At 43.3% G+C, this 24,819-nt stretch overlaps 1 protein-coding gene and 1 long non-coding RNA gene across 8 annotated transcripts in view; one reads left to right on the forward strand and one right to left on the reverse strand.

Moving 5' to 3' along the window:
- Positions 1 to 610: 610 nt before the first annotated feature.
- Positions 611 to 5,973, forward strand: LOC119031175. Its single transcript, XR_005078542.1, has 2 exons — positions 611 to 680; positions 4,350 to 5,973. It is a non-coding gene; the product is annotated as an uncharacterized LOC119031175 (long non-coding RNA).
- The window catches only part of LOC119031174 (RIMS-binding protein 2), a 67,672-nt gene continuing 47,521 nt past the window's right edge, over positions 4,669 to 24,819 (reverse strand). For 5 of the 7 annotated variants that reach the window (XM_037119466.1, XM_037119465.1, XM_037119469.1 and 2 more), the window contains 15 exons: positions 24,036 to 24,142; positions 23,843 to 23,952; positions 22,884 to 23,759; positions 20,926 to 21,077; positions 20,296 to 20,772; positions 19,232 to 19,642; positions 18,398 to 18,550; positions 16,528 to 16,627; positions 14,615 to 14,757; positions 14,318 to 14,486; positions 12,707 to 12,754; positions 11,265 to 11,401; positions 11,099 to 11,170; positions 10,429 to 10,548; positions 4,669 to 9,828 (listed from right to left, as the gene is read on the reverse strand). In XM_037119466.1, coding sequence (XP_036975361.1) covers positions 9,487 to 9,828; positions 10,429 to 10,548; positions 11,099 to 11,170; positions 11,265 to 11,401; positions 12,707 to 12,754; positions 14,318 to 14,486; positions 14,615 to 14,757; positions 16,528 to 16,627; positions 18,398 to 18,550; positions 19,232 to 19,642; positions 20,296 to 20,772; positions 20,926 to 21,077; positions 22,884 to 23,759; positions 23,843 to 23,952; positions 24,036 to 24,142 — 3,417 coding nt within the window. In that variant the 3' untranslated portion in view covers positions 4,669 to 9,486. Of the gene's footprint in view, positions 9,829 to 10,428; positions 10,549 to 11,098; positions 11,171 to 11,264; positions 11,402 to 12,706; positions 12,755 to 13,438; positions 13,508 to 14,317; positions 14,487 to 14,614; positions 14,758 to 16,527; positions 16,628 to 17,281; positions 18,104 to 18,397; positions 18,551 to 19,231; positions 19,643 to 20,295; positions 20,773 to 20,925; positions 21,078 to 22,883; positions 23,760 to 23,842; positions 23,953 to 24,035; positions 24,143 to 24,819 lie in introns of all 7 variants that reach the window. The other 2 variants (XM_037119471.1, XM_037119467.1) reach the window with 2 other exon arrangements.

Here is a 24,819-nt window from a genome sequence, read left to right on the forward strand (position 1 = left end):
AAACAACAGCAAGGAGAAGAAGAGGGAGAGAAACTCCCCAGACTCCCTTATAAAATAGCGCCATTTCTTGAGTTGTTGAGTTTGGGGAAACTTTATCAACTCTGTGAAGCGCTTTCTGTGACAAATTTCATCATCACAAACAGTATTGAAAACAGCTGCTGTTCAGTGGTGCATGAAGCCAAAAATATAAACTACCCAGGATCTTTTTTGCAGCGTGCACACTTGAGACTTTACAGAGCGAGCCGACTAAGTTCCGTTTTAGCGTCCGGCTAACTTGAATACAGATAAAATGATTGAATCTTGTGACTCTTCTAGATCAAATTATGACAGTGACACGAGTCATTTTGTGGTGGCTGTGACGCTCCCCTCCAAAAAAAAAATCTATCTTTCAATGTAAGCTTACTGGACATAAGTCTTTTTGGTCCCCAGGTCGTCACGTGACGTGATAACAGTTTGGCTGCTGCAAGAAGTTGGCTTCAAAGCCTGGTGCCCTTCCTGGAGCCTTGGCCCCGCCTGGCTGATCAGAGCGTTGCTGTCTACACCGCTACCACAGCAGCTTCTGAGCGGGACAGGGCGGGGCGAGCTGGTTAGCATGCTAACTTCAGTAGATGTAACTGCAACACACTGCACAGAACATCATAACGCCAGAGCTCCAAAACACATCCTGTCGATCGTTTTAGGTAATTTTTTGAATGTTTTCTCTAAAATGTGCATATATTGCACCTTCAATAAAAAATATCCAAATCCCAATAACTGAACTGTACAGAAATATTGTAGGTCACACAGAGGCTTCAGCACTAAACTGAGACCGTTTCAAAACCAGTTCAAAGTTCCTTGTTGTAGGTTTAAAGTTTCATTCCTTTCATTGCTCTTAGAGTGAAACAATCTTTTTTTTTTTTTTTTACAACCTCGTACTTTGAGTAACACTTTGAGTGATTACCACTAAAGATTTGTACGTTTTTGTACTTTTTTTTTCTTGTATTTTTTGGTGCCTGGCAGCTTGGCTTTTTGTTGCACTGACACAGTGGGAGGCCTGCCTCTGATACGACATGAAGTACGTGTATGATGGAGTGGAAAATTAAAACAGCATGACACAAATTACTCAAGTAAAGTGCAAGTGGGCCTGAGTAAAGTTCTCGAGTAAATCTACCTTCCGCTGGTGCTCTGCAGAAGCCGGTTAAAAGCAGCTCAGGCCTCCGCGGAGCTGCCGGTCTGGGAGGGATCTAAGCCTCGCGGGTGGCTCGCTGGTGTCGACACACGGCGGCGGGCCCAGGAGGAGCTTGGACGCTGGCAGGGAGGGGAAATGGCTGCCGGCCCAGATAAGGTCTATCACGAGAGGCAGCGCGGGTTTCGGGAAAGGCCCCCCAGCTTTTAATGCACTGGAGTTAGGATCACTTCCCCATGAGTGGTCGCCTGCCAGATGAAGCAGCGGCAGCAGCACTTCGCTCGGAGGCTGGTGACTCAAATAGGTGAAGAGGGCAGGGATTACTAAAATGCCAAGGGCAGGGGTCAGGAAGATTGGAGGGTTAAAGGCTAAAAAAAAAAAAAAAAAAAAAGCGTGGCTTTTAAAGAGACCATATGCTGGATGCTTTAACGAGGCCTTCATTGCGCGTGTCTCATTTGAAGATGGCGCATCAGGAGCGAACCCTTCTCTCTGACATGAGTGAATGGAACAATCCTCACGCGGCGGGCCTCTGTCGCAGCTTACTGACACTCACACAGTCAGCGTGAGAAACAAAGTACTGAGTCCTCCACCAGATGACGTCACCTTCCTCAATCTATTTCACAAATTCTGTATCCTAACTGTGTCATCTCCTCTCTGCGATGTCCTCGCCGTGTAGCCGACACACACGTTAACGTCCGGGTGGCACTTTGTTAATTTCCTGACATCCGCGGCCTACAGAGGTGTTCATGTCAGAGCGACGGACGCTCTCTTTCTCTCAGCCATAAACCTACATCAGCTCCCCGCAGGAACACATGTCACGGGTAAAAGAGTTATAGAAGACCAAACTATGTCACATCTTTCTGTACACACACACACACACACACACACACACACATACACGTTTCAATTCCTCTACGGGAGACTGTGATAACACGAACATACCCTGCACACGCTCAGCTACACTCCAGTAGCTGAAACTGTATTTACTCATGTGCCGCGTCTAAGTCCAGTTTTCAAAGTATTTGTACTTGACTTGAGTATTTCTGTCTTATGCCACTTCATACTAATACTCCAGTACATTTCAGGGGAAAAGAAAAAACATGTTTTTCTTCTTTCACCTAATTAATTATCTCATGACCCCTTAGATCAGGGATGCCTAAAGTGGTGGTATGCAGGCTGAGATGAGGTTCCATTCGGCCTGACCCAAGTTTCTAGCAAAAGTGAATTAAATCATATATGTTAAGTAAATATATATGATCAGAAATCATTGAATCATTTTTCACCCTCGGAGCATGGTAGGCAGGATGACATTCTGAGCAGTAAGCCAGTCAATGAGGGGAAATTAGGATCCTACCACCATCTATCATGTTAACAATACAACAGGTGTTGAGGCTGGCTCACGGCCCACCGCGCTTTTTTAAACTGTATTTATCTGATGAGCCTTTGGGGTGACCACACCCCTAGCGTTGGAAACCACTTGAATACAATACCTAAGTATATATCAAGTAGTTCAATCTAGTTCCACCTCACAGTAACTGCGTTGCCACGCTATCTGATCTAATACTGTCATATTTAATAAGATAACAGGTACAGGACTGGCAGCAGTGCTTTTACTTTTGATATTAAATGACATTTGACTAATAATGCCTCAGCTTAATTGGAGTATTTTGACATTATTGTGCTGGTGTTTTTATTTAAGTAAAGGACCTTTTTGCACCTCTACCTATAACAGATGTTTCTGCACGTTAAAGGTCACATTACTACACCGAAGCTGGCCTGATTAGACCACATTTCATAAGAAGGAGCTGGTGTGAAGACTGAGAAGTAATACAAAGAGAAGGAAAAATGTGCCCTAAGCCCCAATCCTTTAAACTTTAGCCCTCCACCTCCCATTTGGAAATTACAAGCAGCACACAAACACACTTAAACGAGTACGCTGTGTGTGTGAGCAGCATCTCTGCAACACTGAAAGTCTTATTTGCAGTTTATTGAATAAGTCAGACCGAGCTGTGTCATCGCCGCTGCGTGTTCTGGTTGTTTAAGGCAGTACATCACAGTGCTCACAGGCAGGTCTGCTCATCCCTGCGCTAACTTCTTCACAAAGATTTTTTTTTTTGGGTGTGATCCAGATCAGATTGTAACCACGCTTTGCATTAAAAGCGAAAAAGATAGTTTTCCATTTAACTGAGGAGTTTTTAAGGCTTTTTAGGGTACGACGTGCGACACACTTCACCGGTGTTCTCAGTCAAGCACATAAATGTCATCAGTGTAGCTTTCATCCATCATCCGCGGCGCCCTCTGACCTGCTTTTGGCATTATGGGAAACCACACGGTTACAGTTGGACATTTACATTTACGGGGAATTGAAACCTGACGCCTTTCTCTTTGGAACACCAGCGAGGAAGGTAACGGTAGTCATGGCGACCGGCACATCGCTCTGCATGCAAACAAGTCGTCTGCTGAACAGGGGGGAGAAAAAGTCGACTTTGACGTTAAAGGACAGGTCCACTTTCAAGTCTGTCTTCACATGTCTGTATATACGTTTTTCAACGGGTACATGGGTGAATCTGAGGAAACTCTCCTCTGCTGGTGTAGTTTTAGAACTGATTTTCAGTTCGGGCGGTTTAATTCTGAACAGACAAAAAAAAAAAAAAAAGGTCTCGCCACGGTTCATGACGCCGCCTGTCCCACTCACCACTCATCACTAACCCATCTGACAGTAAACATGCTTGGAAGACTTCAATGCTTGTAGCAAAGCCAAAGCTTATCAGCGAAACCATCACCTAACAGGAAGCATGTTACTCATCAGGCACTCGGCATGAGTAACCAAATCTTCCCATGTCTCGCTTTTTTTGCTCATTCGAATTAAAAGATGATCCGAGGGAGTGCATTTAATGTGCATGCTACACACACTAAGTCATGACATGTTGATAACAAAGACATAAATGTGAACATAGTTCAAATTCACCTGGTGCGGACAATACAGATGTGCTCACAGTGTGTTGTAAACTTTCACTTCATTATAGGATTATTACCAGACTTCACACTTCACTCTGAGGTGGACGAATCGCATGAAGCTACAGAACATTTATAAAGATATAAGATATAGATTTGTTGTTGTTGTTTGTGTTTTTTTAGTTCTGATAAATCTCTAACGTTGAGATTATTTGTTTCCTGCCAAAAGTGATGTTTCTGAGCTGCTGTCAGCGTTTTGAAAAAGCGCCTCCAGAAGGCAGAGAGGCAAGACGGAAGAGGAGAAGGAGAGCGGCTGTGACTGTTAGTTCCACTTCCTGTGGTTGCGTCACGTGGTTGTGGAGGGTTCAAAAGGAGACAACTTCTTCTTCTTCTTCATCTGCTCCTTGGATGGACAGAAGGCACCCGTGAGACGGCCGGACGAGCTCCGCTTGAAAATGGGAGAAAAACGAAATGAAGGTAGAGGTAAAGTATGACGGGCGACGGCGTTTATTCAGTGCTGACTATGACAACAATTGTGACGATGTTGGTTTTTTTTTTTTTTGCTTGTCAGATAATGATGGATACGTAAGAGCAACGTTTTCTCCATTACTTCTGCATTTCTTTCGATCTCACTTTTAGTCGAGTGGTCTCTGTTCAGAAGTCCATTTGGATCTTGATGTAAAAACTTTCTACCTCAAACTAAACAACCTTTTCTTTACTCCTGTAATGTTAAATGTATTCATTTGAGTGTTTAATGTATCTACTTGATATTTTTTATTTGTTTTTGCTTACAACATTTCTACGTTTGAGTCATTCTGGAGGACGTATGTATGAATGTACAACGACTTATGAATGATCCTTCGCGCAGACAGAAAAGCTTACTCATGCCCGACAAAATGGCTTCCTCAAGATAGCGCTTCCTCTGGCAAGTGGCTTAGTTTCTGACTTTTGCCTCAAAAAACTGCACTCAGGCGCAGTTTGAGGTGTACAGACTGGGTCCTTTTGTCTGAGTTTTGCCTCCTATTAAAAACGTTTAACAGTCCGAACTTGGATTTGAATTTTGATTTGTGTAAAAAAACTATACATGCAAATGGCAAAGACAAATCAGGAAGTGTGCATTTTCTGCTTCGACAAACGCGAGGGGCCGTCTCGAGCGTCGAGCTGAGTGGGTTTCAGTTCGGGTGAAAGTGTGTGTCTGGGTGGGGGATGGTATGTGTGTGTCTATGTGTGTGCAGGTGCAGAAGAAGAGAGAAGTGGAAGACGGAAGAGGACGATTGGATGTACAGTGCAGTCATCCATAAAGTAGAAAGCACTACTAAACTCCTCGCCACAGTGTAGTGTTTCCTACTTTATGGATGAGTGTACTGTTGGCTTCAGGGAGAGGAGAGGAGCCCGCGCAGGAAGTCTGAAAAAAAAAAGAAAAAAAAGAGGAAGCTGCTTTGTCTCACAAAAGGCCACGCATCGCCCAGAGTGTTGCCCCAGTCAGTTCACATGGGCGGTGTGTGGGCGCCGAGCAAAGATTGCAACTCTTTTCCACCTGAAAGAAAAAAAAAAAAAAATGATCACGTGTAACCTGTATGATGAGCAATAAAGACGAGAATGAAAAAAAAAAAAATAAATCTTGTGTCGACTTCTGTTTTTCCTGGAACACCACATGCATCGCAGACTCTGTTTCTGTGAAAATATACATACTTTATTCCTGTAAAAAGATCCATATTGAAAGAAACCACCACAATTTCAAGTCAACGAGTCCCCCCTGGGTTCTACACCTTTTAGTTACTGTTCCTCCGATCAACAATGCCTGGACATGCAAAAAAAAAAAGAAAAAAAGAAAAGAAAATCTGAAAAAAAAACAATATTAACAAAAATATTTACACATGAGCTTCCAAAGGGGTAATAAAAACATGAATATATAAAAAAGGTTCATCTTCCACTGGTTTCGAACAATGAATGCAGGTCAGGAAAGACAAAAAGAAAGAAAGAAAAAAAAAAGTTCCCTCGCTGTATGAAAATATACCACAACACTGTTCGTTATGTACAAGACAGCTCTCCTACGGCTTCCTTTTCCACTGCATCGACAATCTACAAGTCAAACGCTGTAGACCGGGTCAGCCTAGAAACACACAAATGTAACAGTAACATAAATAAGGCCGAACATGGGTATAACATTGGTATGCATGCAGTCAATAATAATAAACATCCTGTAAACAACATATTAAGACTAAACAAGGTCTTCTTGTAAGGCTAAATATGATCAACTACCTCTAAGATGGGTCAACAGTGGAGCCGCCTACTCACTACACAGCAGGTAGAGGATTAACTTGTGCATTAAAGGCCGTCAAATACAAGATCAGTACAAATATTCGCTGTACATTTCGGCAACTTTTGAGCATCCACCCCCCCACCCATTTTTAGAAAAAAAAAGAAGAAAAGAAATAAAACAAACATACAGTACAGTCTCGTCTTGCCTCTACCCCGGCTATTTCATGACTAAAGTGTCTTTGATCCGCCCCTCCCTTTAATTCTTGGCATCATCATGCTCCCTAAATGCAAACACTGACATAAAACATTCATGACGTTGATGAAAAAAATAAATAAATAATACAATTGCCTCCATCTACTTCAACAACGTGTGAAATCAGGTGTCACCGTCACGCTTCCACTAGTCCACCGTGCCCCCCCCCCCAAACCCCCCACCCCACCGCGCTGCCGGATGCTTGGTCTCTTGTAGCTATGGTAACGAGCGAAAGCACCTAAGATTTTGGCATATTCTGCAGTTTTGTCTTTTTTTGTCTTTTTTTTTTTATCTGACAGCCGGCGTCGACACGTGGCTCAGCGTGAGTAAGAAAACTACGAGTAAAAACCTGAGAAGTGACCTTACATCCCCGTTAAAGATCCTATCGGACCGAGTGAACAATCACTGCACGAGTTGTAAATGAATACTAAGGCCTGCTCCACACATTCGCATCAGAATCGAGTGTTTGTAATACACATTGATATAAGTGAGTGCCATTAAAAGATACAGGAGACTTCCATTTTTGTTCTGGTAATGCAGAACACTACACGCTATATTGCTAAAGTTGTATTACTTAGCTCGAGCCAAACAGTCCATAATTCAATTATGCAAAATGTGTGGACACAAAAAACCAATCTAACCGCCAACTGCATTGCATGGGCTGAGAGAGACGTTATGACACGGTCGAACGCAACAAGTTGACACGGAGACAAAAGAAAGAGATACACAAACACCTTATTGCAGAGTCCATCACAGTACAGTAAAAAAAAACAAAAAAAAAAAACACCAAGTGTTGTTCCTGTTAGTAACTCGACACGCCACGTTTCAAAACATACTGAATCCCAAACTGTTCAGCTTCAAACTGGTAACTGCGGCGGCTGTTAACGCAACCGTCGCCGAAGGTTATTGCTTCACACAAATCCGGATCTTATATCAAACTAGATTATTTTCTGTACTAAGATTTTAAGGTATAAATCATCTCAAGCTGCATAACTTGTCGATGAATCAGTTATGCGAGAGGTTTTCTAAATGTGTGACGCGCCTCAGGCTTTGGAAAATACTCAAGTAAAGTGGGGGTTTTAGGTTGGATGCAGGTTGTCTGAGCAATCCCCCACACTCTCAAACCCCAGATGAGTCAAATGAGAGGAAAATAACTGTCAGGTACTCAGAATACTGATTGTTTAAACAAAAATGCCAAACACTGGATGGATTTTCTGCTCTTAAATGTGAGATTTTGCTGATTCATTTGGAGGCTGAAAACAGCCATGCTTGCAATTTACTGAAATGGCGTTGTCTGGAATTAGTTATTTATTAGTTCATGATATATATCAGATATATCATTATATATCATGATAAAATTAACTTTGTTATCTCAAGGTAAGATACTTAAGTCGAGGTTGAAAAGAACTGACTCAATAAAAAATGAATAACTGCAAGTGTGGCTGTTCTCGGCCGTTATCTCAAGATCACACGTTAATTATTTCATTATCTTAAGAAAACAAGCTTTGTTACATTGAGATAACAAGATAATCCTGTTATCATGAGAAAATGAGCTTTGTTAACACAAGGTAACAAAGTAATTAACTTGTGATCGAGCTGAATGATTGAATCATTCAAATAATAATTAGCGCAGCTTCCATAAGGTTTCCCTTGGCTTATTTTAAAGTTTAAGCTCTAACTAACTATCACCATGAAATATTAAACTGAACGTCTCCGGGTTTTGAACTGTTCCTCGGACAAAATGACAAACAATTTCAATGTTTCAACGTTTTTTGCCGCTTTATAGTGTAAACGATTGATCAGTTAAGCAAAAATTTAGTTTAAAAGGTGAATTGTTAATGATTTGAAAATCACAATCAGCTGGAGCCCTTCTAGCTAACACATCAGCCCGCTGATCACCAGATGTGACAGCAGTTTTGCACACGCTGCAGGTCTGTCACACTGTCACACGTTTGTCGGATACAACATTTAGGCCAGTTACATCTGTGGTCACAAACATCAAGAGTTCCTGTGTTAATGTCTGAGAAAGGCAACTGTTCAGTCTCTCTCTCTCTTTCTCTCTCTCTCCCTCTCACACACGCACACACGCACACACACACACCTTCGTATTCTTCACATTTAACAACACGTTCAGCTTCAATAAAATGATATTGACCGAAACCCCCAAATTAGGTTCCATCTAAACTACAGAGAGTGGATCATAACCATCTCTGACAGTTCTATATAACTAACCTGATGTCACATCATGCAATGTGGTGATGACAAATAAATAACATGTTCTGTACAAAGTACTGTATAAATACTCTTAGAGTGACAAGCAGACATATTTAAAATACATCCAGTCAGGATGGATAGTGCATTCTTTACGGTCACACAGAGGAAGAGATAGATTGCTGCGCCTGTTTGTTTGCTTCAAATAAATAAAGTGGCACCAGTACGTGAATATTAAAGCTAATGTTTCATTAGCTGTGTCTGGGCTGAAGTCTTGTCTGGTGTTCTGTATCAGATAGTTCTGAATCAGTCCAATCCACAGACAGAGATAACTTAGTATTTTATATCAAGCATTAAAGCCTCTAATGAACTGAACACTTGCTGCGTGGATAATTAGGAAGCATTGACAGAATATATTTGAGAGTTTGCACTCTTCAGCATGCACTTCTACATGCTCCTGTGACGCTGTAAGCTGTATGGTTCAAAGTACTCTAAATTTAACAGTTGGTCTAGCAGTGCTCGAAGGCGAATGTATCATTTATAAAGTTGTAGAGTTGATAGCCACTAACCGCGCAGACTACCGACTGAGACTAACAGTGAAGATAGAAAAGTGCTTTCAGTGTGACACAAGTATTCAGAGTCAGTCTTTCTTGCTGGATCCCAGCTTTTTGAACAGCTTCTTGCCTTTGGAGAAAAAGCCTTTCTTCTTCTTGCCTTGAGCAGCGCAGTCTGTCTTTGTCGGGCTGTCTGTTGGCAGGGGGGTTGGAGCGGAGCTGCAGGCCTCCACTGTAGCTGGACCGGGAGCAGGTGGTGAAGCAGGGTCCAGGTCTGACATGGGGCTTGCAGCCAGGCTGGTCAGTTTGGGTTTTGGGTCTGTGTGCTCTTGTGGGTCAGGGATTGGAGGTTCTGTTTGGGGGGGAGAGGGCTCTTCTTCTGTTGAGGGCACGTGATCCTGTGGTTTTGTAGAAGATGTCCAGGTCTCCTTCAAGAAGAGAGAAAGACTTTAGGAATGAGCATGCCTATGTGCTTTACCTGATCATGAAACAGAGAAAGGGAAAAAGGGAGAAAGGGAGAAAGGAAGGGAGATACAGGGATAGGACACACAAAAGAGGAGGCGGTAGATTTTAGACCCTTGGTTTGATAAACTAACACCCAAGTTCCTACACACAGTGCAGAACTACTTGTAATGTGGAGGGAGGAGGAACAGGGGACACTAGTGTCAATCACTGAGCTGCCATAGTCTTATGTAAAACACTTACGATCACTTCTCAAAGTGTACAGTTCGTTTCTGCTTCTGCAAAATGCCATGCAGGAAACAGGGGGGCAAAAAAAAAAGTGACAGCACAGAGTTAAAGAAACAGAACAGAAAACGACAAAAACCACACTCATGCAAGAGATGAGTAGAAATTATGTAAAAACGAACTTTTTGATGGCAATGGTTTGTAGAAATGACACATAAAGGACGTCATCAGCAGGCAGCAGTGCATGCTGGACAGATTAGTATAGATTCTCTTTTAGCTCATTGGCTAATCTTTCCGCGGATTCCACAATACAAACATGATAGACAGACATGCTAGACTACCTGTGATTCTTTCTTGGGTTCTGGTGCAGGCTGAGCAGAGACATGTTCTGCTGGAGCGTCCTCTGGTAAGGCCTGCAGGAAGTTGGAGGGGACTAAGCCTCTGTGTCCATTTAAATCTCCCTGTAGGAAAAAAACAATGTTTAGACAAGAGGGTACCATTGAACAATAGGGATGATCCATCTATTATCATTAAATGACTGGTAAAGACAACACAATTTCTGTATTCCACTATTCACTACAATGTATGCATAAATCTGTATCAGAGCTCCAATTATTAGTTGATTAATTATTTAGTCTATTTAAAAAAAAAATTGCCTTTTAAGTTATTTTTTAAACAAAATAACCAAATACTTGATGGTTCTCAAATGAAAGAATATGCAGCATTTCTTGGTCTTACTTTGAAGTATAATGAATCATTTTGAGCTTTGAACTGTTGGCTACTACTCCTGTTCTTGTATTTTAATATTGTGTAACATCATAGATATTTTTTCAATTGCTATCATATAATTAGACAGTATATATTATTACTTAATGATGTGTGTATAATACACACACTGCACGTGTCTATATATATAGTTAACATGTTTGACCTTGCAATTTTAGGTAGCACTGCAGAAATAACTGCTCGTTGCTAACAGGTTGAACAAACAGACTAGTGTCCTCCACTTACGTAGAAGAAGCCATCTTCATCCATGTCACCAAACACATGTATGATGTCTCCTGCACTGAAGGTCAGCTCGGCCTGAGCACAGCCAGAGAAACCGAGGCAGATGATGAGCAAAAACTGCAACTACACTTCATCGACAATACATATACTATGCATGTGCAAGTCTGACCTCTATGTCTGTGTTGGGGGAGCTCTCCCGTGGATCATAATCAAAGATGGCGACCATTCTTCTAGCTCCTGGGGCTGGGTTTGCCACAGGTGCGACGGTGGTGGAGGAGGCGGTGGCAGCGGCAGCCTGGCTGGGATCTGGCAGCCAAACAGAAAGGGTCAAACATTACTGACTGATATCCTGATAATTACAGGAGGAACACGTCTCTGTTATTCCATTCAGCTCATCAGCATGCAGCTCATCGTGCATGTCCGACTCACTCAGCATCATGCTAAGCTGAGGAGAAGTTGCATCACTGCAGTCAAACACGTCAAAATAAAAGTCAAAACAAAAGTCAAAACAACAAGAGATTAGCAGTGAGAGTTAGCATTTTTATTTCCATGAAAAAGGTTGCAGCAGGTTGCAGCAGGCTTCAGCTGTGCTGCTGTTTTAAACATCAGTCCAAGCATTGTTTGCAATGGGATGAAGATTACACATAACACTTTGGAACACTGTTAGTAAAAATGAATTACTTGATGATTAAGTGATGCCACTTGAACTGTGAAATGAAAGAGGAGTTAGGAGAAGGTACTGCTTGATTTAGAACTGGGAATAAATAAAGTATTTAATGGGTAAGCTCACCCAAAAAAGACAATTAAGTTATTATCTAGTAACCCCAATTCTGATTTAAAGTGACTCAAGTCCAGTTTTGCAGTCCAAAAAACGTTTCTGGAGCTTCACAGCAAAACAGAGTTGCAGGATTCTCCCAAACAACTGAAGTAGATGGAGACTTGTTTTAAAAAGTAAAAAATAAAACAAAACTAAATGTGCGCCCCACTTCAGACAGGGTGCATGCTAACACTTTTGGCTTAGCAGCAAACGTGAAGATTTCAGCATACAAAAGGATCAGTTTGGGATGTTGGGGCATCCAGGGATGTGGATAATGCAGGATGAACTGTATGGAACCATTTTATGTTTTCTTTTTATTTGATTGTTTCTATTTACTTAAAACAAGTCCCCTTCTACATGAGTCGCTTGGACAATTTCTGAAATGCATAGATAATGACTTAATTTTCATTTGTGGGTGAATTCATCCTGAAAACAGAAGAAATTAGATTTGGTATTTGAATAATGCTTCTCGCATTTCACTGGTTTTTTTCATCATTTTAATCATTTACAACCTAAGAACCAATGCAATGTTGTTAAAACATGTTGTTCTTTAAAAAGGTCAAACTTCATCAGTATACCCCCGATTAATCAAGCAGTCCCTCATTAGGATGAATGGAGGTGGGTGTTGGTGTTATCAGCAGCCAAAATACAGTCCTGTTTACAGCCATTAAAAAAACAGAGGTCACAATATGTCACATAAACACATGCTGTCCCTGAGTTGACACTGAAGCGCTTGCCTGATCGTGCAGGTCAAACAGAGCAGCGGCGGGTAGTTCAAGGCTCTAACTACAAACCTTGACAGGAGGAGTCTACGCTCTCCTCCCAGAGTGCTGCAGACTCCACTGGAAGACACGAGGTTGAGGGGAAAAAGAGCATAAAGGCACAGAATCACAGAATGATATGAGAATAATCCTTTAATAGTAAGTAACTGTATGTCTCACTCATCACACAGGAGTTCACAGATGGAGATCAGAGGGGATGGATGTTTCAACAAGTGAATTTTGGGTGATCATGTAACACATTTGTGACATGGGAGCAGAATGCTGGCATAAAAACGTCCTTTAACAATCACTTTACAACATACTACCACATTCTGCTGCTATGTCTGCACTGTATTACATGAATATCCAATGAGAGCTGACAGGACTGACTCTACTCATGTACAGTATGTGCCTTTTCACATTAGTGAAGCGTTCGACAAAATCGTAAAAAGTAAACCTCTGGAAAGATGAATTCACTCTGTGAAGCACTGAGAGAGAAAGTGTGAAACTAGGACCTAATTATAGCATGTGAACGACTATAGAAGAGGTCTACAGTTGTCATCGCAGTAAAATTTTACCATCATTCTGGGAAGCTGTCTGATTTCAGTACTACAGTAGCTGACCTAAAAATCCCCCCTGGTCGCTGAGTGAGAAGCAGCAACTGAGAGAGCAAAAGGCTGGATTGAAAAGAGACAGAAAGAGAAGCAAACCAGAGAAGAGAACAAAGTAGAGAGGTGGGAAGCCACATTGTGCAGCGAGACACACCTTTCTTGGATCGTCTCGGTTTCGGCGGTGGAACAGGGCGACGGGGAAGCTGTGCATGTGTGCGAGTGCCTTTAATGGAGTTTTAGAAAGGAAAACCAAAAAAAAATTTGAAACCAAAGAAGAAACACAGAGGTGGATTTTTTTTTTTTTTGAGAGAAGCAGACCAGACAAAGAAGACAATGAAAAGCAAGTGAAGAGCAATTTAAAAATGACAACCAGTGAGCAGCAGACACGGCAGTGAGAACAAGTGGAAGTGAAAAGGTTAAACCATCTGCAGATACCACTTGGGGTAGAAAGCAGGAAACAGAAGCAAAGTGTCAGCTTGGCTCTGATGGTTGGCTTGCTACCACTCGCCACAAGCAGACACTTTGACTTAAGTTTGCGTTTTTAGACACCTGCAGTCAGTGCATGAGAATAGATGGTCATGATTTCCTAAATAGCAACACAGTGAAGAAGAACCCAGAAGAACATACAAAAGAATGTCACAAGGAATGTTTTGTGTCCATTTTAATTTAAACTAATTTAGATTTCAAGTCAACAGGCCAGAGAGAGCTTTTACTCCCCCTTTTTTGATGATGAAAACAGAAAAAATACAGATAGAAATCAGCCAGTACGTCTCTTTATACAGCTGGCCTATGTGAAAACCAGAGAAGTAAAATGGACAGAATAAAGGATATTTCAGGTCTGGATTCTACAACTCCTGTGCTGCTATTTTCACTTACCACTTAACCATGAACAGCAGTGATATCATGAGTAAAACATTACAATTTACACTCAAAGTAAAAAATGTCCAAATGTACCAATCTCAAAACCCATTTGACAGCACAACATAAGAAGAGTTTAAATCTGCACACGGGCACGACTGACTGCTCCACCTACCTATTTTCTCCATGGAAGCTGCTGTGGACAGGAAGCCTTGCAGCAGCAGCTGCTGCCGAGTCTCCTCATCCTCCACTTGGATCTCAGACACCATGTTACATGGCACGAAGCCCAGGCGACCGCCAGACTCTCCTCGGTAGAACCCATCTGGATCTTTATCTCCGTAAACCTAAGGACACAATTGTAAAAATGTATATATTGAAATATGTGCACGATAACATTTACTGTATTTTGAATTAAACAATTTTATGACTGTTGCTGTTCTTCTAATAGATTATGTGCTGAACAGGGACATACTTTGATAATCTGTCCTTCAGTGAAGGGCAGTTCTTCCTCAGCAGCATCAGGATTGGGTGACATAATGGCAGGATCGTAAGGGAAGAGGGCCACAAAGATGCGTATGTCACCGTCTCCTTTTATCTTTGGTGAATCAACAACACCTGCAGACACACAAACACACACGGTCACAACACTTCATCTGCTACCCTGGAGTGTTTGGCACTGCCCTGATTTCATGTAATGTGTTCTCATACATCCTTCAATTTTGTTTAGAGCTCCGGTTGTGTTATGGTCCCAGCACTAAATCAGTTAAGGATCAAGGATCAGGGTAATTTATTTGTCCTTGTACAACACTTGGTTGCATAATGAAATGAAAGTTCGTAACAAGTGTCATAGCCTTAAGAGAGAGGCTGCTGTGTATTCTGGTGGTACAGCAGTGGATACTTCTGCATCTTTTGCCAGAGGGTAGCAGGGTGAACAGACTGTGGCTGGGTGGGTGCTGTCTTTTAGTATCCTTTGGGCTCCATGCAGACACCTCACATCCCCGCTGTCATTGATGCTCTGTGGATTGTGCCAGCGATGTTCCATGTGGTTTTAATCACCAGTTGTAGGGCCTTCCCATCCTGGGCCAGGCACAAACCATGCCAGTTTGTGATGTTTCAAGTCAGGAAGCCTTCCATTATTCTTTTCTATTGGTGTAAAAACTATGACTTGTTTCTTAAGACAAATAAGAACATATATATATATTCAAACATTCTATTAATGCATTATTTTACTTTAAGAAATATTTTTTCCTTCTAGTTTGTCGACTCTGTCCTTATTATTACACTGCATGCACTTTGTGCACACGCCATGCATAGCTTGCAATGATCTCTGCAAATAGCACAGCCAGCTCGCCCCTCCCCCACACCCACCAACAGCAACGCTGCTATGAACAGTGATCGCCGAGCACAGGCATGTCCTTAAAAGAGGTAATCAAGCTAAACCCCTGATCCTAAGCTGTGTGAGCCGTTTGACAAACGTGCATACTCGTTCATGATCTGCAGCAAGCAAGCAACAGAGGAAAGTGTTTGACCCACTCTCTGATCTAAACCTGAGGACGTTATCTGACAACACACAAAAAACTACATTATCAAAGGTGCCATGCACAGGTCATGCAAAGCCGTCTTTACGTTTGTCTTGCAGCATCGTCTGCAGCACAGAAGGCATGACACCAGTGTGGTTAAAGGCATGACAACTGTAGCCTGTTTAACAGTGAGCGACAATTTTGAAGAGCTGTAGTGAGACTTTAAGCTTAACTGAACAGAGACACGTTCTCTATCTCATTAGGGAGAATCAGCCCATCTGTGGCAAAAGTCACGGGCAGACGACTCGCTCACTTTCACATCCTCACTGGTGTGCTGGTAGAACTTCAGTGAGGACAGAACTTCTCACTGCTCCCTTCCTCTATCTGTGTGCACGTGTACACTTATGCATTTGTGTGTGTATTCGTATGCGCACCCACACATTGACAGAAAGGTCAGGACTACTGAATGGGAGCACAGTCTGTGTCATCAACTGAGAAGAAACAACACAAATGGGAGGAAGAGAGGGGCTCAAACACTGCGGGCTGTTTCTCTGCTGGCTAATCGAGGTTACTATTTTAATGTCTGTCACTTCCTCCTGTCATGACAAGCCACTTTGGGTTAAGCCGGTTCTCAGCTTAGCAGGTTCTCTCCTTCTCCTTCGTTGCAGCTACAGCACCTCCCCCTCCCTTCCTATACAAGGTGCTAATCTGACTACCTTCATGTGTGATGGGGGAGACTTGTCAACAGAAAGCACAGGTGTGTCTGCGTTGTATCATACAGTTAACTGCACATACACGCTGCAGAGAGGGAAAGAAATGAAGAGACAGCAGAAACAGGAAGACAAAAGGGGAAAGAGTCTCTGACCTTTCAGTTGCCTGGCCTGCGAGCCCCCTGGTTTAGAAGAGACCTCGGCCTGGCCTGCCCACGATGGACCTGCCTCAGCTGGAGGGATCTGGCTTGGCTCCTGCAAAAAGCAAGGAAAAAGAAATGAGGCAAAAGGGAATGTCTTTCACAGACTCACAGAGGAGTAGAGACTTCTGGGTTTAAAAGCTACATCATTGCCAATTCATTTAAACTGCTAGTAGAGATGGAGAACCCATCAAATACAAAATAAACAGGCTTTTACAACTACTACTGAATCAACACACACATTCCTTTTTGCATTGTGGTGGTGTTAGCAGACACAGACCAAAGCACATACACTGTAAATTAATGCAGGACAAAGCAGTACAGACTAGTTACAGACAAGGGCTGAGCTGTTTTCACAATGCAGGAGTATTTGGATGTTAGAAGGAGAACAGTGGGGAGGCAGAGAAAGAACAGATCCAGTACACTTTGGGCAACCAAAATGTTTAAAAGATTAGAATTCTGAACCCACAGGGTTAAGATCAACTGGTTTCAACTTTTTGGAACCACGTTGCTTATATTAAAGCCAAATATGCCACAAAATGTGCCCCTCTGTTGACTGCAGTAATGATGATGATGGAGAAAGTAGCCATCTACAGGATGCTGGAGTTAAGTGACATCCACTAAAGGACTCAGAAGGTTAAATCCACACAGGGAACAGGAGGGGGCTGGGAGAACACACCCGCTGCAGCTGGCCCGCAGAAACATTTACCAGCGGATCAGCTTTCAGCCCTCGGCGGTGCGGAGGTCTGCTGAGCTCCATCTGAGCCCCCTCCACCCACCACTCAGAGCTCATCTGCTCCACCACCACCTCTCCCGGACCGTACTCCACAGGTTCCTCGTTATCTGTGCCATACTCGACGTCAATCTCCACCCCGCGGCTTATAGGAGACCTCAAAGTCCGTACCGTTTTGCTGACTGGGTAGGGTCTTGGCGGGGTATGACCATAGCCGGGGTTGGTTGCCGCAGCGGCAGCCATCTGGCTCCTGAGCATGGCCTCCCTCCTAAGGCGGTCCCCTAGCCCTTTGAGTAGTGACGGTACTCTTTCTTTGCTGTTGGGGGTCGGCTGGGGAGGACAGCGGGCTGAGACCCGCCTGCTGGTGGGTCCTTCATATATATTCATGTCATCCTCCTCAGGGTAACTGATGGTGTCAACTGTGTCTGCATAGTGCACCCTGTGCTGCGTCTTAGGCTTGACTGGCAAGGGTCCATGCCTGAGTAAAGGCTCTTTGGTTATGGATCTGGGGTCCCTGTTGAAGTGGTGATGGTGAGGGGGAATGTGGGGGTATGGGTTGGGCTGATGTGGGTGGTAATGGGGGCCATGGTGGGCGCGTTCAGAGTCCCTGGAGCGTTGGTGGCCGGGCCTGGGCCGAGGCTGACTGCGGTGAGCTAAATGCTCTTCTTGGCTGCTATCTTCCTCCTCTGTCACCTCAGGAATGCTGAATAGCTGCTTGGTGTGGGAGAGCTGTGGAGGCAACTTAAGGATCCTCTCAAGAACCTCCTCATCACTGTCTGGAGTCGCCAACTTGTGTGACTACATGGGCCACAGGTCAAAGCAAGCATGAATGGGTGATGATGGGATATCATATTGTTCAGTGAAAATAAGGGAAGTGCAAATAACACACAGGACGACCCAGCGATGCAAAGGAAACAGAAAAGAAAGAGGAAGAAAAAACAAAAAGAATCACAATCATGCATGTTTCAGTATAGAAAGCAAGGCAACAAATAAACATTTTACAATCCAAGACAAACTGAGAGAAGCATATCTTATTTAAAATGACGCAGTGATGAAGTGCAAATAAAATTTGTAATGTACAAATTTTTTAACCCTGTTAGCTCCAACGGTGTAGCCCCTGGGCTGTGCTTCTCCAAGGTGGTCTGAGTAATCTTCCTCTTCCTCCTCCAGGATGTCAGACAGATCTGACCGGCTGTTGTCTGCATGGTAGTCGCTGGGAGGTTCCACCGATCCTCTGTTGTAACTCTGCAAATTAAAAAAAAAAAAAAAAATCAACACTCTCAAACAAACTATCCAAAGTACATTGACATTTAAATTGCTGTGAATCACTGTGTAAAAAAAAATACATCTGCAAGTTAAACAGGTTACAGATATAAATGCACAGACTTAAAACAAAGCTGTGCCACAGAACCGATTAGATATAATCCATGAACAGGCTTTATGGTCTTCTTGAAGAGGCCCTATGCATATATACTTTTAAAAATATACCTATCAACTAAAACCAAATACTTATCAACTAAAGAAATATTTCTGATCATGGTTTCTGCCAGGAAGACCACGTTAAATGTAAGACTGTTTAAGGCCTTTTTAATACCAGGCGGAATGCACCTCAACAAATGTGTCCCAATCATATAATCCAAAGTGTGATGGAAAACTAACAGATAATGGTCAATGGAATGGTCTACAGTTACAGAATATTATATCATAATATTACATTTTGTCAGTACTTCCCAACAGTATAAAACGATAACTCCTGATGACGTAATTGATTAAATCATTACAATCTGGACGTGGATTAACCACAATGCCTATTATGAGACAAGCCATCGTAGCTTGCAATGTGGACAGTGCTGTGTCATCAAAGAAAAAATGAATGCGCAGGAGTCAACTATTTCAAACAGTACGTGTCATCAAATCATTTCTGACCTGCTGCGCCCTACAGATTATTGGCTCGCTGTCTTGTCTCAAGAACTCCTCTATGGACACCAAGCGGGTATTCTCTAGCTCCTCTTCTACCTCTGACTCCAGTGGTGAAGTGCAGAGGAGTCGGAGGGGGTTAGTGTCCTGAGGGTTAAGGAGGTCTGTTGTCAGGGCTTTGGGTGGGGTGGGGATGCGCTCAGGCGTCCCAAGCTTGGCACTGGGGTCCTCAATGAACTCTGTGATGGAGGGGAAAGGTCGTATTGTTCCAGGGCTGTCAGTGTCTCTGCGCAGCTCCAACACTGCTGCTGCTGCTGCTACCGCTGCCGTGACTGGTGCTGGTGCAGGTGCTGGTTCTGGTACTGCTACCGTTATTGGTGATGGTTGAGGTGCTGAGTTGGTGGGGGAGGTCACATGAACCTGCAGATGACAAAGACATTTAATACACTATTCAAACACACAATATGCCATTTCGGCCTCTAGGGGAAAACAAAAGACGTTTGACAGGGCAGAGGACAGCCACTGCACAGCTCTGGAGAAGAGAATAGTGTGCAGAGCTAGACCTTCTGAGGAATAAACACCACAGTCACAACAGACTCTGCTCTGATCCAGAGCAGTTTACTGACTACTGGAGACCTCAGAAATTACTCTAGACTTTTGCGATTAAAACATGTATTCGTCTTCACTTCTGTTTATCAACTGGACTGCAGCAGCCCTCCAAAGAGGTAAAAAACATTTTCAGGTGTTTATATACAGCAATGCTGATTGCTGACTAGAGCTGGGGGGTGGAAAAAGATGAGAGAGAACTGGAGTCTCCTGTACACATGACTACAGAAAATTATCCCTGATTTTTTTAACTAAAGAAAACATGATGATTCTCTAGTGAGTTTTGGAAAAGCCTGTTTCTTTTGCGATTTCTGACTTAGGGAAATGTATTTGGATAATCTCAGTGATATCCACAGAAAGTGTAATTAACTGAATCTAAAATTTTGATTTGACCGAGTTATGACTAGAAAAACAAACAGTTGTGGTGTCTTATGGTATATACAGAGGGATTGCAGAGTGAGGCTTACCACTGGAGTGATGGTGGAGACTACTGGTAATGTGGCCTCACACGCAGCCAAGGCAGCAGCAGAAGACGGGTTGGCCCAGGCCTTCACATATGAGGCAGATGAGAGAAACTCTTCAGAGTGGAGAGCGTGAGGAGTGTTGGCATCAACCTCCACTGTGAGGCCAGTGATGTGTGTATCTGATGGCATAGAGCTGGGCAGCATGGAGACTTTGGCAGCAGAGTTCCCGTAGGACGGCGGTGAGGGCAGGTTAGTGGGACCTGCGGGTGGGCAGGTTAGGGCTGGCACAACTGGGGAGGTGATAGCTGGACCCGCCATGATGGCAGGCAGCTTGGAGGGCACATTGACTGGGAAAGAGTCACAGGACTCCCCGTGGGCAGACATGGTGCGGACAGTGAGCTCCTGAGCTGCCTGCAGAGACTGGATCTGAGAGGGGCCCAGCAGAGCGCTGCCAGCTGTTGGGGAAGCCACCTCCAGCACCTTCGATAGAAGAAAGACGTATAAGTTTTAAAATACCTCCATCACACTGACATTATAAAACTGTACACATGAGAGATAGCTATGTCCTCATGTTAAAGCATAGCACAGTTGAACAGGAATGTTAAAGTCCCACAGAAAGTGCCAAGTTCTTGCCTTTCTCTTGTCAGCATATATGGTATATCCAGTGACACGGACTCCGTTGGAGGTCCCAGCAGCATCTATAGTGACTGGCAGCCAGCTGATGAGGGCGATCCCCGGGGTGGGGCCGTGCTCCAGCTGGACATCCAGAGGAGCATCAGGGGGACCTGCAGGGAGCAAAAGCATCATACCACAGCCAGTGGCAAGCACCAGACAGAGAAAAGATTTTCTATTAATACAGGATCAATATAGATTCAGTCTGACTGAAAATAAAACAACACTTGGAATAGAAATGACATCCATAATGTGCACATGATTCTACTTCTAAAAAAAATGCCATCTAATACTACTTAAGAAATTTAGAAACCATATACCTGCAGTCCCAGAATGTGGGCATGAAACTTAAGCAAATTTCAATGATCATTTAGGGAAATACAACTCAAATCTCATCACAAATATGCATCTTACAGGCCTAACCTGTATTCATGAAAACAAAACATTCACCTTACTAGTTTACTAGGCTGAGCAGGAAAAAAAAACCTCAATGCAACATCAACATCAAATCTCAGATCGAGCATCCTCATTTAAATGGAATTTAAATTCTTTGAGCTTCCACTCATAAAATAAAAGGAACTTACAAATACCACAATAATTTTCAGTAGGAATACTTGTAGTGCAATATGGGACAGAATCTGTCATGACCAATCAAGTCGCTTATTTTGTTTTCCTTTGAAGCAGTGCATTTGGTGCCAAGGTATTTTGGCAATTTGATTAAGTAGAAGCAAGTCAGAGCAGCTCTAAAAACAAGCTCTCATAAATAAAGCCTAAGTGAGATGTAGATCTTAATTTGCACCCATCGGGATGACATGTAACTCTGATAACTGTAATTTAGCTGAATAGTGGATGGGACCTCCTCATCAACAGTTCCCAAATCTACTAACCAGCAGTGCAACCATTTATACAATGTCAGTCACTAACACCAAAGCTACATGTAGAAATCTTTCAAGAAAATTGTATTCTTCACACGCACACGCACGCACGCGCGCACACACACACACACACACACAAACACACACACACACACAGAGCTTATCCACATAAATGAAAGGACTTGAATAATTTTTTGGTTGATTATTCAATTCCATTTTAGTCGAGGGTGACACTAGTATGCATGTGATTTTTCTTCCATGCTCATTTTTGATGGAAGTACATCAGAGGGTAAGCGTACTTGTGCAATTAATTTACTCTATATTTCTGCAAAAGATTTTGACCTGTAATATTGGACATGATCATGTGTATCTAAAGCCCTTTTCACACAACGACTCTGCATAATTGCTACAATGAAGGCTTGCCTTTACGCCATCTTTTTTTTGTTCACACTGAAAACAAGCAACGCTGTTTAACTCTCTGACTGTGAACACCATCAGATTGACACACCCCTTTTCTGTGCCTCTGGCTTTTCCATTCAGACAGACTCGAAATTGTTACCCCTCTCTGCATCTGTAACTTTCACACAGCGAGGTGGAAAATCGGCGAATGATTCCCACATTTAAAGGGGCAGTGTGAATGGGACTTGGGGTTTGCCCCAGCTATTCTAGTCTTAAATAATCTTTCAATTGGGGGCGCCGCATAGCTCAGTCGGTAGCCCCATGTGCCGAGGCTCTGCAGCGGATCCGGGTTCGACTCCCGGCCCGGGTCCCTTTGCTGCGTGTCACTCCCTGTTTCCTGTCTAACTCTTCAGCTGTACTATCAAATAAAGCCAGAAAAGGCCAAAAAAATACTAAAAAAATAAATAAATAATAATAATAATCTTTCAATCACAAATCCAATAATAAATCCCAAACTTCCAAACTGCAAATTAGTATGGAGAATAATGAATCATATTAATTCATGACCCGCAGACTATGTGTAAATGTAGTTGGCATGGCACCTTTAAAGAATATCTGTTGCTACATAAAAGAGTAAATCCTGACCTGCCATCAGTGTGGTGAAGGTGACTGTAGCGCTTCTGTGTTCACGCCGCTCCACAGGTAACTCCCATGGCGTGCGGTGCGGCCGTGCCTCCACTTTGACTGTGTACTGCAGACTGGGCAAGAGGTTATTGAGGCACAGCGAGTAGCAGCCAGCCTTTACCAGCTCACACTCCTCCTCATTCAAAGACACAATGTGCACATAGTTACTGTTGCTGGGCAGCCAGGTCAAGTTGGCAGAGGTGGCGGTGATCCTCTCCACGCGCACCTGCGTGGGCGCCACACAAACGTCCCGACCGACCAGCAAGCTGCAGCGCAGCTGGTCTGAGAGGCCTTTCTCTGTCAGGCTTTGTACTGACACGCGGTAGGCCTTGAGGTTAATGTCAAGCCGCTCCAGCACCGCTTTGGTCTGGGAACCGAAGGGCACGTTGAGCCGCAGCTCCTGGTCCACATACACATTATAGCTCCACACATTGCCCCACCCAGCCGGCACCAACGGAGGGTCCCAGCCGATGATAATGCTCTTGGCAAGCTGCTTGATGAGGGTGAGTTTACGTGGGTAAGGCACAATGTCCACTCCCACCTCCTCCAAATCCAAGTCCAGGCCGTTGGTGAGGGGGGCTGGGACAGCCAAGGCCGATGCTGGGTCTGAAGGGGCTGAGGCAGGGCCAGAGGCAACAGAGACCTCTGTCCTTTCTGAGGCGCTGACGCCCATGTGGAGGTGATGCTGGTGGCTGGCACTGTGCAGGCTGCTGTCTAGAAGGGAGTTATGGGACATGTCCCCCGTCACTGGATGGTTAGCACTCATGACATCGTCATCCGATACACGTTCCACAAAGTTAGAAGGGACCAGCCCTCTCCGTCCATCCATCAGCTCGCCTGTAAAACAGTAAAAACACTTGATACCAGGCAAGAACAGAAATATAAAAGTTTAGATGCAACAATATGTACTCCACACTCACCTTCATAGAAGCCATCATCATCCATGTCTCCATATACATAGATGTATTCTCCAGCAGTGAGAGGAAGCTCCACCTCAGGGTTGTCATTGGGGCCATCGTATGGATTATAGCTGTCAAAGATTAGGTTATTTTCATCACATATTCAGAGACTGTTGATGCAGTCAATCAACTATTGTGTCATTTTAATACTTACCTGTATCTTGCAATGAAAACCTGAAGCTTTGCAGCTCCTCTGCTGGCTGTATAAGGTGCCGGGGCTACATCAATGTCCAACTCTTCTACTTCACTGGCCGTGTCCACCTGAGAACAAACACCATGAACACAAGATGAACTGCCTGAACTGCTTATCAAACAAATTCAAAGAGATTTAAAAAACACTATGACACAATAAATCCCCATAAGCAGACATAGTGAGATTGTCGTGAATTTGTTTTTTTTTTCCAGTGCAACTATAACATTTCTAATATATATGCCTATAAATATCTATATATGTCTTCTTATAAATCTATTTACTGTAAATACAGATCTAGTTATTAGATATTACACATGACTGCTCAAGGGAAAATGATGTGAACAAAATTCTTGTCATGTGGTGAGTTACTATCAATAACTCACTGTTGATAGTAATCAGAGAATCACCTTGACACCATGTTTGGAGTTTTATTTCCATTCATTGTGGTTACACTCAACACAATAAGAGAGCTGGTTTATTTATAGTTCCCTGGGAAACCTTTATAAGGATAATCACTCACAAATACTACTGTATAACCTTCATAATCCACAGTGTCGAGTGGATAATCTCACTAAATATGAGCTTTATCGAACTGTGTGCAGACGTGAGATGAGATTCAAGGACTTTCGACCTCTCTGTTATGCGAAACAAGACACTGAAATTTTGGAGACATGGCACAAGAAAAGTATTAAATCACAGCAGCAGATCCAAAGAATGAGCAGAGGGAGCTCTAGCATATTCTGTA

This window comes from Acanthopagrus latus, chromosome 13, assembly GCF_904848185.1.
Source record: "Acanthopagrus latus isolate v.2019 chromosome 13, fAcaLat1.1, whole genome shotgun sequence".
Lineage (NCBI taxonomy): Eukaryota > Metazoa > Chordata > Actinopteri > Spariformes > Sparidae > Acanthopagrus > Acanthopagrus latus.